Source organism: Cuculus canorus, chromosome 3 (assembly GCF_017976375.1).
Source record: "Cuculus canorus isolate bCucCan1 chromosome 3, bCucCan1.pri, whole genome shotgun sequence".
In the NCBI taxonomy this organism is placed as follows: Eukaryota; Metazoa; Chordata; class Aves; order Cuculiformes; family Cuculidae; genus Cuculus; species Cuculus canorus.
Genome location: NC_071403.1, coordinates 61,376,549 through 61,391,419, shown reverse-complemented (window position 1 = coordinate 61,391,419; position 14,871 = coordinate 61,376,549). Strand labels below are relative to the sequence as shown.

General features: G+C 39.2%; 1 protein-coding gene across 5 annotated transcripts in view; it reads right to left on the bottom strand.

Annotated features, from left to right (window-relative positions):
• Positions 1-305: 305 nt before the first annotated feature.
• DISC1 (DISC1 scaffold protein) overlaps positions 306-14,871 on the bottom strand; it is a 204,140-nt gene continuing 189,574 nt past the window's right edge. For 4 of the 5 annotated variants that reach the window (XM_054063152.1, XM_054063149.1, XM_054063148.1 and 1 more), the window contains 2 exons: positions 10,336-10,452; positions 306-3,087 (listed from right to left, as the gene is read on the bottom strand). In XM_054063152.1, coding sequence (XP_053919127.1) covers positions 2,932-3,087; positions 10,336-10,452 — 273 coding nt within the window. In that variant the 3' untranslated portion in view covers positions 306-2,931. Of the gene's footprint in view, positions 3,088-10,335; positions 10,453-14,871 lie in introns of those variants that run through there. The other variant, XR_008449208.1, reaches the window with a different exon arrangement.

Sequence of the window (14,871 nt, the reverse complement as noted above, 5' to 3'; positions counted from 1 at the left end):
CCTCATTCTGTATCAAGACTGTGGATTGCTCCAACCCAGGCATAGGACCTCGCACTCGGCCTTGTTGAACCCCATGAGGTTTGCACAGGCCCACTTCTCCAGCTTGTCCAGGCCCCTCTGGATGACGTCCCGTCCTTCTGGTGTGACCACTGCGCCACTCAAGTTGGTGTCATCTGCAAACTTGCTAAGGGTGCACTCAATCTCGCTGTTTCATCAATGAAAATGTTGTGCACAGCACAGAATACAATCAGACACTGAGTTAGTTAACATACTTCTCTTTATTTGAAAGTTTTCTATCCACAGATAAAAGGCAGCTGATACATTGCACAGTATACTTTTTTATTATGATTATTATTCAGCATGTCTGAGAAAAGGAATGATTACTGGCTCTAACTTCCCACAACAAGCAGTGAAGTTAATGGAATAATAAATTTAAGTACCAGTAGTCCACATTATGCATAAAATAATTGTTAACAGATATGAATATGACATGAACAATGACTGATTCAGTTTCCCTTCTCCTCCATAGTTCAGTGTGTTACTGGAGTGGTTGCATAAGTTGAGTTTTTATTAAAATGCATCAGTGCTATGAAGCTGTGAAACACAAAAACCATACAGGTTTATTAATTGTACGTGAATGTCTTCAAGAAACCTTGCTAGTGAGAACGAGGGTACTGTTCTTTTGCTTCTGGGATGGATGGTTACTATCCTTGTTGAGCCCTTGCTGCTGCAAGGAAGCATATTTCATGCTTCAGCTATGGCTCATCATATCTAAGACACAGTGTCTACTCTTTATACTACAGGTACTACGTACTCTGTATTCAAAGAGCAAAACTCCACATATCCTTCTGTGTGTAGCACAGTGGTTCGTGCAATCTTAGTGTACTGGCCATCATCTCTGGGGTGTCCTCATGATCCTAGATAAATGCTCGTTACTAGAAACTCAATACCCAGGCTCTCTGTGGCTTTGACCCAGGGACAGCTTCTACTGGTCTTAAGGAAACAGGTGTAAAAGCGTTCAGTCTTGTCAGTTTGCTTTTCTTTCTGTTTACCTGAACTCGTGTGGGTTTCCAGTGAGTGCTTCCTGGCTAACATCCCCAGGCAGCCTGGCTCTATGTGCCTAGCCAGAGTTTCCCAGGGCAGCTGGTCCCGTGCATGGGCTGAATGTCAGTGCCACAGAATGCTGGCTGTGCTTGTCAGGCTGACCAGGTATTGTCACAAGTAAATGCCTCGCTCATCTCTCTGAGGGAGTTTCAGGAAGTGTCAAATCTACTTTAGGAGGTAGGTATTGAACAGGCACTATCCAGAAAAACTTGGAGAAAGAAACTTGCCAAACAGAGCAGCAGTAGAGCAGCAAGAGATCTCCATTTAAGACTGCAGATGGGAACCCAAGTAGCAGAGCCCATGCAAGGTGGAGATCCGCGAGTCCTCACCACAACACAGCTGCTGGCCCACATACAATGAGAAAAGTCAATCATGTTCTGATTAACAGGGCTGTAATTCCGCCCCAAGAATCTGATGACTACAGAAACCTGAGCTCTGCTCCCCTGATTTGACAACCGTATATGTCTGGATGCAATTATAATCCTGTTGTGTCTCAGCTGCCTGGCATGTTTTTTACCGTTCCTCTGTATGTACTTAATATTGAGGTAGAAGTTTCAACTAGTATTAAAACACAGAGAGAAAATGAACACAATCTTAGTGGGCTAGTAGTCCAATGACCTTCAAAAACTGCAAAAACCTTCACAATGTGACTATAAAATGAGTCATTGAAGTAGCAGAAAAAAAAGTAATTCTAAAAATGTCAGAAAAATAGTATAAAAAATACAGTACTGAGCTGCAAGACATTTTCTTTATTTGTTAAGTTTTAAAAAAAAAGAAAAAAATCAGATTTTAAACAAATTTTCCCTCTGCAACAAATGGCAGAAGCAGAATTTTTTGTGACAACAGATGTATACTGTTATCCAAGTGAGAGTACATGGTGAACTTCTAAAGGCATTTACGGTTTTGAACAATGATCTAAATACAGGTCATTTATATTTGTAGGTTTCAGTTGAACATGAATTATTTCCTATAAAAATACATGTTTAAGTATGTATATATATCCATACATGCCTATTGCAAAAAAACCAAAACTTGCATTCCTTCTACATTTATAAGGAAGATCAAAGTGATACAATAATAGTAATAAACTTTACAAGCAGACTTAAATGACTTCTTGTTCACAGAGTTTTTAAATATATTGAACCCAAATCACAAACAGTATTTTTTGTGCTTTACAACCCCTGTAGTACTAAAACAAATTGCTATTAATACCTAATGAAGAGAGTTAAACTACTGTTATAGAGGCAGCTGTTAGTTACCACCACTCTATTCAATACCACTTAGTAAATGAAATCCAAATTTCAGTTGAAAGAACTTGGTTAGCTTGAATTTCATCCTGTTGATTTAATTACTGTGAAAATACATTCAGTGTAAGAAAGCTGTTAAAGCCAAAGGAAAAAAAAAAAAGTTCTTATTATTCTTACAGCTATTTCTCAAGAAATACTAATGTTCCAGCTTTAATGCTACATTGTCAAATTGTGGATGAAAAAAAAAAATCCATGAGTAAGGAAGACAGATACCTTTCACAGTCTTCAAGAACATTTCACTGACATTAAAGGCAACTTTGTAGACTCACTTGAAATGTATCAATTTGTAATCTACACATTTTACAGGAGCTGCTCTGCTCGAAAGCTGTTTCCCAATCTGTGCCAAAACATGTGAGGCTGTGTAGAATACTTCTGATGATAGACCTCCAGGCTCTGTTTCTCCATAATTGATTTAGTTATTAGTTATGCAGGGAGAGAAGAGATCCCTGAGGCTTGGTAAAACGATATTGAGTTACTAAAAGCAGCTCTTTGTGAACGAAGGTCATCCTACCAGATCTTTCTACTCATTATTCCTTAAGTCTTGTTTTCCTGGATACCAGTTGTCACAGAAGAAGTCTCCAGCCTTTTCTTCTCCTGCCTCTCTGGCTGGCTGAAGTTGCACAAGCACGGTCTGGAGTGTCTCCTTCACCACCTGGATCTCCCTCTGCAAAGACTGTGACAGCTTTATTAAGGAATAAATCTATAGGTGATTGGCAGTCCCTTTTATCTTTCCAACTTATTAAATAAATTCTTGTTCTGCTGCTCACAACAGATGGCAATGGCTATCTAATGGTAGCTTCAAGTTCTTCCATATTGTTTGGATTAAATATTAATAAATTTCTCACACTTGTACCATGGAGGCAGCAGCAATACTGCGAGTTCCCCACTGGACAGAGGGTGGATTTTTAAACTAGAGACACAGAGGCAGTAGATCAGACAGCGCGTTAAGACAACAGGGGATCGGGAGCAGCTTGAGACGTAAGCAAAGTGACCACAGCTTGTATGGCATTAGCAAACTCGTCACGTGCTATGCAAGGTGGGGTGGGAATCTAGGTAAGTAGCAAAATTAGCTTATAGCAGAGAAAATGTTTCTGCTTGACTTACCTCCAGAAGGCTTTAATCTTAGCTGAATTATCAGTATAATTATAGCACAGAAAACACAAATATAAAGCAGTACGAGGCTCCACAGTGAATGCTTTGAACAAGTTGAAAAGCAAAGAGATTAGCAGTAGCATGGTCATGCATTATAAAAGGAAAAAAAAGGCCACCTGAAAAGCATCCGATAATGCAGTAACAGTGCTTCATTTGGTTAAGAAATGACTTTTCCATAATTTACTTGCCATTCTCTAGTTCAGGTTTCCTGCAAGGAACTCAGGAAGAAAGCGATGATTGACAGCTCTGCCTCTTAAAAGGCCTTCCACTTCCCTCCTTCCACATCTCCAAAATAATATTGGGAAGGTGTGGCAAGCAAGAACACAGAGGAGTGGAGCAGTGATCAGACTGGCAGGTGAACATAGGACATGCATGGAGATAGCGGCAACTGCTGAGACATGTATATGTTTTAAAGTAGCTGGACATCCCAGGCAGCAGAAATTTTTGTTCTCATGACTAGTATCTCCTGGGAATAAGCAGTTTGTATTACCAAGAAATACATCATCCTTCCTGCTGATAAATGTAATCTTTTGTCAGTAATCCCATCCACTGTTGAATCCAGTGCAAGCTAGCTCACTGAGACAACCAACCTCAGCTTCTCTTTCATAGGTTATTCTACATGGAGAACAAAGAAAGTGCAAGACAAGTCAGAGCCTGCTGAAGCTCTGAACCGATGACCAAGTCTATGTGAACAAGCCCTAGGGCTCACCCTATCAATACTGACACCTCCTGTAGAGATACATCTGAAGAGCAAGGACCCCAAAACACAAACTCAAGTGGGTGAAGGGACTGTGAAGTAAATTCAGTAAGTCACCAAATGATCTCTGAGAGAGCCAGGAACTCACTTCAAGAGAAATTAAAGAGGCTAACACTGAAACAACACAATTCTGAAAAAAACAACACACAGGAAGGGTAACACACAAGGACAGGCTTTACAGGATAAAGAGCTTATCCATTATGAAATATTTTACTCAACCCTGATATCAATACAATATCAGGTAAAAAAAAGACACCCTCAGGTTATGTAATGGTAAAAAAGCAAGCTGCTACTTTTGAAAAACTAAGACTAGAGAGGACCATGGGAAAGCTATACAAATCTTTGCTATTTCAAGTGGTCAGTTACACCTTTGAAAAGCCTTTTGGTTCTGTTATCAGATCCTCAAATTTTCATCTTTATGTACGTACACAACATTTACTATGATGTCTTACCCAGTATGTTCACCAGCATACTTCTAACTTCTGGGCAGCTCTATTCATCTAAAGGGATCCTGTCTCTGATTACAAGTAATAGCAGTACACCCAAAACTTCTATCCTAGAATCTCAAAGCACTGTACAAGGACAAATTAATTATGCTTTGGATCTTCTCTTAAGTAAAAAACGTTATCATCCGCTTATAAACAGTTCTGGATTGTCCACCAAATCTGCAATTTAATCAACATGCTCTGCTGAAAGCCTAACTGCTAAAACAGAAATTCTTCAGTTTATGAAAACCATGAAGCCTCTGAAATGTAATTACTTCTGATGCACAGTCTGTGACTACATGCTGCTATTTCTAATATCCCAAGTGACTTCAAAATTCTTTTCAGGTAGAGAGAAAAGCAAAATTGAAACATTTCACTGCCAGTGGATCAAACGTCTTGAAGGACTGAGGAAAATTAAGGGGACAGGGAAAGAAACCCATACACAACAGGAAGATAGAGCAACAAGAGATGACTGCATAGTCTACCTACAGCAAGTTTCAATAACTTCATAAATAATATCACAAACAGCCTTAAACTAGTAACTGTGAAATGAGCCTTTATGTCTAGGCAAAATAGACGGTATAAGCCTGAGCACAGAATGCATATACAGGGGTTATATCTGGATAAAGAGCTTCACCCATTTTAAAAACACAAAAAACTTAGCTTTACATGGCCCCACAGGCAAATGTGTCCTTCATGCTTAAATTTTCTATCCAGAGCTGCAAATGTTGAGCCAACATCAAAGGCAGGAGCCAAAACAAGTTTCAAAGAGGAACATTTTCCGGTCCTGCTCTCTTCCTGTGAAAAACTGGCAAATCCTTTCTAAAGTCTCATAAGCAATAAAGTCAAGTCCTCGGCAACAGCTTCACACAAGCACAATCCATACACTGCAACAATGCTGCAGCCATAATGTTGTCCTTGTTGAAGCTTTTCACCTACTGGGCTACTGGTGAAAAGCTGGGTTTTTTTCCTGGTTAATCTTGTTTCTAACAGCAGAACACTTCAGTGACTGGAGACAGAAGCTCAGCTAGATGTCCCACTACATAACCACACATTTCTCCTAACCTCAAGGCACCAGTACACACGGAACGTCAACCAGCTGGAAAACAGCTCTGCAGAGAAGGACCTTGAGGTCATCATGGACAGCAAGTTGAACAGGAGTCAGCAGTGCAACTTTTGGCAAGGATGGCCAACAGCCTCCTGAGTTGGAATAAGAAAAGCTTTGCCAGGAGGTGGAGGGAGCTGATACTCCTGCTCTACTTAGCACTAGTGAGATCCTATCTGGAGTGCAGGGTCCATTTCTGGGCTCCACAGTACAAGCAAGATATGAACCTTACGGAGAGAGTCTAGCACAGGGCTGGTTTAGTGGACTGCCATATGACATGCTGAGAGAGCTAGGACTGGTCAACCTGGAGAAGGCTCAGGTGACCATTCCAATATGTATGAATACCCAAAAGCTAGACTTAAGAAGAGGAGGGGCCCAGGCTCTTCTCACTAGTATCCATTGGCAGAACAAGAGGCAACAGCAAAAATTCCGAAATAGGAAACTGAACCTGAATACAAGAAAACTTTTCTTTTTCTATTGTGAGGGTGGTCAAACACTAGAACATGTTGAGTAGAGAGGTTTTGGAGTTTACATCCTTGGAGATATTAAAAACCTAACTGGATGTAGTCTTGGGCAATCTGTGTGTTCTCACAGCAAAGCAGTAAAATAGCCTTTGGAAGTCCATCACTCACTTCTTACAAAATACAGGGGTACTTGTGGGAATGAAACCTCATTAGGATTTTTCCATTTCCTGCCTCCATTCCTGTCTGATTCCTTCACAGCCACAAATGTATTTCCTGCAACTAACAGCACTCCTCCATGCAAAACCCAAGATACTACCCCCTAAAAATATTCAGCAAAAAAGCCCAACAGAACAACTGCAACATTTTGAAAATTGATGACTTCAGTGACCTGGATATCAGATCTGTCCCCAAAACAGTTGTTCCAGCACAAAATGAAGAAAAAGAAGCTGCAGCACATGGGTGAAAATGCACTGACCCACCTCCATCACAGCACAAACAAGAAAGGTGGAAACACGTTATTTCAATGTGAGGCACAATGGGAACAGCCCACCCTCCTGCCTTTCAAATTCTAGGATCCCAACATTTCTTACAGGTTCACTCAGGGTGAGATTCCTCAGTGAGGTACAGATGGGGCTAAACTTTACACTCCTGATTCTGTCAAAAAGCTACACTGCTGTAAAGCAAGACTTGTATGAGAATCTGCTGTACCTTAGAAGTGAAGGGTTAGCCAAGCGACCTGCAATGCCTAATGAATGTTTAAGCACAAAATTCTTTTTCCAAAATAACTGTTTAAAACACCCATTTTAGGGTGAGAAATGGAGATTGCTTTTATAATAGTAGTCCAGTCAGGTTTTCTTCCAACAAAGGCATTTTCACCAGGAGGAACTATTACATGCATTCAAATTGTCTATCAAAAAGTAACTGCTAATTAAGAAGAAAAATGACTGTGAAATTGCAATATAGGCTCCATTTAATTTTACTGGGAATTCCAGGCCTTTACTGTCAGGAAAGTAACACCTCTCATCAGCTCTGTAGACACAAGAATGAGTCACCTCTCATTCTTTGGTTTTTCCAATTAATGATGTGGACTGTTTTCACACACTCACCAACGATTAACCGTAATTGAATGTTTTGTGGGTTTGTTTGGTTATACTACATAGAATTTAGCAAATGTCATAGTGCTACAGAGGGGCACTCCTCTCCCTCCCTCTGCTATTGCTTCATGCTTTTTATACTAAGGTACAGTTCGATATCTTCCCTGAGAGGCTTCAATAAAGGATGAAAATCCCAAGTAGGTCCGTGCATATACTCAGGATCAAGAAATATCACTGGATTTCTCCTTTTTCAGGTTGTGTTGGCAATTACGAAAAGCAGCACGGTTGATTTAAGTCCTCTATGCCATCAAAATGTAGGATGAAAAACAATGACATCTGGGATTTTTCTTCTAATACAAACTTAATTATTAATCAAAGCTCTGACACACACTAAACATTGGCAAATGGCTCGAGAGCATCAGGAATTTATTTTTCTCAGTGGAGTCTTTAAAAGTCTTTTAATAATCATTGACAGGACTAATTTACATCTCTGCAGCCCCTAGTCAGATTTTTTGACCTAATGCAGTTTGTAAGAGTCATGTGTAAGGCAGTTTTTGAGGGGACCAGAGGAAGAGAACAATTGTTTGAAAAACTGATTTTCTTTACAATTCCAGATCTTTTAGGATCCCACTCCCAGAGTTCTACAGATTTTTAATGAAGACTGCATTGTTGACCAATATTTGGGATAAGAAATTGTTTTACTGAAAATCAAATAAACTACTGTGCAAAACAGATCCATTTATTAATCATAAATTCTTCAACTCAGGCTAATTATCACCACTAATCTCAATGCCAGTCCTGCAATATAGGCAAGTTACCAATGAGCAGGTTTTATTTAAAAAACCCCAACAATATATAGGTCTGTAGCATTGTGGTAGCTATTTTCTCATTCCTTTTTGAAGTATAACAGAGCAATTATACGTACCAGATGGTAACATTTTATGCACATTGATCTGGACTCCCTCTGAAATAGCAACTGAATGTTAATGAGGGATAGCTGAATTGCTGAACTCCTTCTCTGTATGTCCCTATGTTTTAAACATGGTTTCTTATTTTGTGACTGACTGTCTTGCTAGGAGGACCAGGATATCACACAGTGTGGATTTCTGTATTTAAATAACATGAGCTGAATTTCACTGACAGAAGAAATCAGATCTATATCAGACAACTGTGGATTAGAATGAGACTAATCTATAACCCTTCTCAAACTTTCAATGATTAGATTTTATTTTTTTAAACTAACTCTTGGCAATTTCAACAGCTACAAAGAAATATGCACGCTTTATAGAAAATTCAAATACTACTATTTACATACTCGCACTGTATTTTCTTCAGGAAGCAAAAAAGCAGGTTTTCAGCTTATTTCACCTTACCCAGTAAAGGGTAACTATGATCAGACTCGACTGTTCGGTTTGAATACTAACTTAAGCCCACCCCAAAGAACCCATAACTCCAACTCTTAGCATTCTTCTATTGAGAGTAAGTATATGTAAGGGAGGAAGGAAGTAGATGCTCTGCACACACACAAGAAACAGACATCCATATAGCTCTGAAAAGAAGGCTCACAAACAGCATTTGGGAAACACAACTGCAACCAAGCACGCACACTGTAAATATAATTAAAAGAATATTGCAAACAGGCCTGTAGTAAATACAAGAAAATAATCTTTCTCTACATTGAAACAATTAGTTAAGAAAGAAGTAGTAACAGCTTGGTGACTGGATTTCTCCCCTTCAATGCAACCCTCCCCAACACCTTCCCTCCACCCCACCCCTTCTTAAAGCTTATCATTCTGATACTTTGAAAGGAACCAAGGTGCTAGAATAGGAATTTTGCAATGAGCTGGCACTAGGTGTCCAATTACCTAAAACAGTGGTGTTTCCACACACTAATTATTATTCTTTCTCTAAACTGCCTTCTTCAGGACTGCCTGCCTCAGCTTAGGATAAACTGAATCCTTCCCAGCACCAGCGTCATCTCAACTCACCTTCAGGTGTCCGTAAGGGCTCCTCTACTAATCTCTCCAACCTGAATTTATTAGTTTTTCTTCATTACCCCATTGTCTGCCACCTCTTCTCCACTAAAACCTAACCACCTAAGTACTGTCATCTTCCTCAGCCTAACTGGCTCTTATTCTCTTTTCCCTTTCTCTGAAGAAAAAACATCTCTTTTGTGATGTTTTTCTATGAAAGTTATAAATTAAACAGCACTCTGTCCTCTTAAATTTTGGAAAATGTCCACAGATGTAAGACCAACAAATGCCTCACAAAGGTTACGCAATCTTCAATCAGATATGGAATGACAGATGAAGCACAGAGCGATAAAGGTGCTTTATAAGACATCATCTCATGTGGTTACTTACACAGCATTATTAGAGGCAGATTAAATTGCATATTATGTCACACGGTGCACAAGATGCCCATTTTTAAAAAAGAAAAAAACCCAAACTACATGTGACCATCCACACAATCTGAGTCAATGATGTTGCAATCAATTTAGCAAAATCATATGGAGAAATGCAGGTGTACAGATGCTTGTATTCATGTAGCTTTTCGTGCACTGGGTATTTACTTATATGAGCATTAAAAACAAAAGGATTTTAACTGTAGAATAAAGGCTTTTCAGTGCCTAATCTCAATTTACAAAGAATTAACTTCTGTGTAAACCAATTAAAGCTGGATCAGACCACAGTAGGAAAACTTGCTACAACAAAAATGCCCACTTCAGCAAGACAGTCAGTTCTCCCTTCTTAATGTACCTATTCTACATTGAGAACTAGTACTCCATGAGAAACAGAAAGGCAAGTACTTTGCATGCATACTTACATAGATTAATACATATCTATAGCCATATCAAAAAGGATATGAATAACACCTTCATCAACTCTGCAGATGGAAGTTTGCAGCTGATCTTCCAGATGCATCAATTTCTCACTTATTACTTCGCATTTTTCTCCCAACTCTGCAGAAAACATGAAGAACTCCTACAGGAATTTGAAAAAGAAAGGAAAAGATGTTTGGTGCTGACTGCAGTTTTCTACATCAAATTTGCATCAAATTAAGGGGAAAATAAAATATTAGTAAGGGGATATGATACTTTGTAGTGCTAAGACATTGTCTGAAAGCAAATTCCCATTAGAGAGGAAAAAAAGTAGTTACTATATAATGATCTGGTTATTCATGCAAAATAGAACAAGGTCTCAGCCTACTTCCCAGCAGAAAAAAGTCAGAATCACACTTTCAGCAGAGGATTAAAAGGGTATGAAGACTAAAGTGCTCTCCCTCTTCCTCATTGTCTCAGCACTGCAGGAGAGAGAAATCTCACGCCGACTACACCATTTGGGTTCCTACATTTCAAGTTGTTCAGTAAATAGGATTTACACTTCTAGGCCATTTAAATATTTAAAGAAGCACCACTTTGGAACCTTTTATAGATGTACTTACTTAAATCTCTTAAAATATCCTTACTTTTTGGAGGAAAATATCTGGCTAGAATATTCATGGACTTTGCTCAACTAATCAGAGAAAATCCACCAAGGTCTTCAAGACCCTAAATTCTATGACTGCAAGACAAAACTACACTTTTTTTACTCTGTTATCATAAAGCAAGACTAAACTTTTAAAAAGAATGGTTCCGTATACAGATATACGCTTTTCCTATTTTAAACTATTCTAAGCCAGCTGCAAATTCTTTCCCATAAGTTTGTTTCATTCAGATATACTACACGTGGGTGATTTGTATTGACTATTACTTTGAGAAATGACCCGAACAAGCAGCAAATTTAGTGGGCAGCAGGGATCAACCAATTTGTGCCACATTGAGATAGGCCTTTCCTCTCCCTCCCAAGGTAGCACAGAACTGTCCACGGTGCATGACAGGGGTTATCTGAAAGGAAAAGATTATAGTGCCAAGATGAAGCTCTGCTGGAGTTATGCTGAAAAAAAAATGGAGTCATTCATCAGCTGAAATCCAGACAACTGGATTTTCTCTAGATCTATGTCCATGCACTCATCTACAGAGCCAGCTGCACAGGTGGTCATGTACAATCTTCAGACAGTTTTTCTCCTCTCTGTACTTGGAGTCCTTTGTACTGATTTGTTGCTATAACAGTAGCCATGAGCGTATGTTTAAGAGAAATTTAGCCTTCAATCAAAGACATTACAAAGAAATCATTCTAACACTTATTGTAACATCGCCCATTGTGAAACAACCTGATTTTCAGTAAACACATTTACCACACCACAGTTCTGTCCTATCCTTATAAATTGCATCACACGCTGCACAGATAGAGAAGAGCTCTGTTTGCTGGCACATCCTCTGTTAGAGCACAGATCTTTGACCTTTCTGTCTTCCTAGGTCTTCTGCCAGACACGGCTATTCAGCAGATCACATGGGTGCACAACCAGCTGCAGCCTGAACCCTGGATAAGTGAGCTGAAGAGAAATGCAGCAAACAACAACAGCTTAGAGACAAAGCACAATCTGAGAATCAGTTGGCCAAGTCCCTGGCTCTATGCATGAGACCCGACCAGCCATATTCAGTCATTGCCAAACAGCAGAATCTACAGCAGTGCTCCACAGAATTTATAGACATAAAAGCGACCCATTGTTTTTAAAATCACAACAGGTGAGAAGTTACACATTCTCCCTACAGCAACTAGGAATGTCCTTTTCTCAAGACTAAGGACAGAATCACAGAACCATTTTGGTTGGAAAAGACCTTTGGGATCATCAAGTCTGCCCATAAACCTAAAACTGCCAAGTTCGCCACTAAACTGTGATGCAAAGTGCCACATCTACACATCTTTTAAATACCTCCAAGGATGATGACTTCACCACTTCCCTGAGCAGCCTGTTCCAATGCCTGACAACCCCTTCAGTGAAGTAAGATTTCCTAAAATCCAGTCTAAACCTCTGCTGGCATAGCTTGAGGCCATTTCCTCTCATCCCATCACTTGTTACTTGGGAAAAGAGATCAACATCCACCTCACTATAATCTCCTTTCAGGTAGTTGTAGACAGTGGTAAGATCTCTCCTCAACCTTCTTTTCTTCAGACTAAACACCCCAGTTCACTCAGCTGCTCCTCAGAAGACTTATGCTCCAGACCCTTTACCAGCTTCATTGCCCTTCTTTGGACCTGGTACAGCACCTCAGCGTCTTTCTTGTAGTGAGGGGCCCAAAACTGAAGACAGTATTCAAGGTGCAGACTCACCAGTACCAAGTACAGGGGGAGATGAGGAACAAAGCTTCCATCCAGCTGCTAAATCTTTATTCAGTACATCAGTAGGACTCCATATGCTGTTAGGGAGCGGGATGACCCAGCCAATTCATATCAATATAAAGCCTTTAAGCAATCATTCTGTGACACGCATGCAAGAATAGGCAACAGTTGTCTGAAAAAACTTCTAGTTAACACTTCTAGTCCTGATTCAAAATTCTCAGTTACTACAGATAGCCACAGTGCAGCTGGATGACTACATTTATTGGTGTACTACTACATAATTTGAATTAATTTTTGACATTTTATTTTTCCCTTTAAAATAAAACTTCACAGCCAAGTAAAGAAATGTTCCAGGAAGGACGGAAGGAAGGAACACAGTGAACAAGCTCCCAAGACTCTAAGACTTCAGGTAACACTGTTCTGCAGCAAAGGAATCTCACTTGCTTTACAAATACTAACTTGTATTTGAGGGTTCTAAGCTTTGGGAAGTAGCTTCTACCCTGCTGCAGTTCCAGGCAAGGACTTCATTTGTGCATTGGTCTTGCAATAAACATGCTTAGAAACAAGAGACTATCATTTTAAACTCGCTAGCTTTCTTTCTTTTGTCAACTGAATACTTATTCTCACCTAAAGTAAAATGTCCATTCTATCTTACATGAAAAAATGTAGTACCTTCTTCCTGAATTATCACATTCCAAGCACATAATGAATTATCTACAAATTTAACACAAATACTATTTACTTTGCAAATTAAGATAAATGAACAATGAGTACTAGGAAAGTGTGCTCAATACAAAATTGTTACAATATGGGAAGGCAGGGAAATCTGAGTAAGTTAAAAAAAGCCACAAACTTGTTTAGGTCTTTGAACACTTAAAACCTATCTGATCATAACTGTATGGCAATGACTATGGTTGCACTGCATTGTAACTAAAACATTTCCATAAGTCAGGAGCTGTATTCTATTACTCATAAACTTCTCATAGGTGTTTTACAGCTTAATTCCTGTTTAATACAGCAATAATAGTAAATGGATAAAACTATTTTTGTATCTACATGGCACAATTGCCTTCTTAGTTGAAATGAGAAAATTCTCTACCAGCAAGACAAGCATCTTCTCTCAGGAACTTCCAGGCACTACGTGAAAACTGCAGGAAGTTCATCATATAAATTACGATTTTCCAGAACATATATATGGCTTTTCTATTTTGGTTTGGAAAGATGGGGTCATGCAGAGAATTCTAATTTAATGTCAAAAAGACTTATAAATGAAATGGAAAAAAATTACACTGTTCTCAAAAACATACAAGAATCATTCTAAATATTCAACAAATTCCACAGCTTCTGCTCCCAGGCCCTCATCTGAAAAAGATTCAATAACCTAGAGGAGTAGATAGGAAAGATCTTTCATGCTTAGTAACGTCACTGATAACATTTTTATTTGACATTTGTCAGTGTAGGTCTGGAAACTGATGTCAGTGACACGCAAACTACTGAGAACAGCTCTGGGTTGGGAAGTGACACTTTACAATGATCAACAACCTCTGAGAGGAGAGTGGACTCTATCTCCAGCTCAACATATTAAAATACAACTCTAAGCTTGTAGGTTATATCAATGCTACAAATCTACTGTAAGTCTTAAGACTTCTTTGGGTATTTTTGCACTAACAGTATTTTTAGGAAGCAGCTAAGAGAGATGACAGGAGTCGGGGAACAGCTGAGATGCAATATTGCTTTTCAGATTTTTTTTTGTGAACAGGGGATGTAGCTGGTTGGGGTTTTGCTCTCTCTTCCCCCCACCTCAAATCTTTAAGCAAGCAAAACCAGCACAAATACAGGTATGACGTTATTTTTTTTTAAGGTGAAAAATCTTCTGTCTTCTCATGCTAAGTAGAAATTCTCATTATCTCCCAGAGAGTCTGATGCAAGAAACAGGAAGAACAGACAATGTTCCAGCTGATGCACAGCTGGAGCATCAGCATATTACATTAAGAGCAGAGGGAATAATTTCCACTCTGGTATTTCTTTCACAAGTCATTTTAGTAACCTACCAACAGGTCCTCAATAGCATTACTCAAGGAAAATGTATGATCAGCTCTTCCAGTGCAAACACCTTCCATGCTCTCTTGGATCTAGTTCAGCAATTATACATAGAAGAATCACTATTGTAGTAGCTAATCT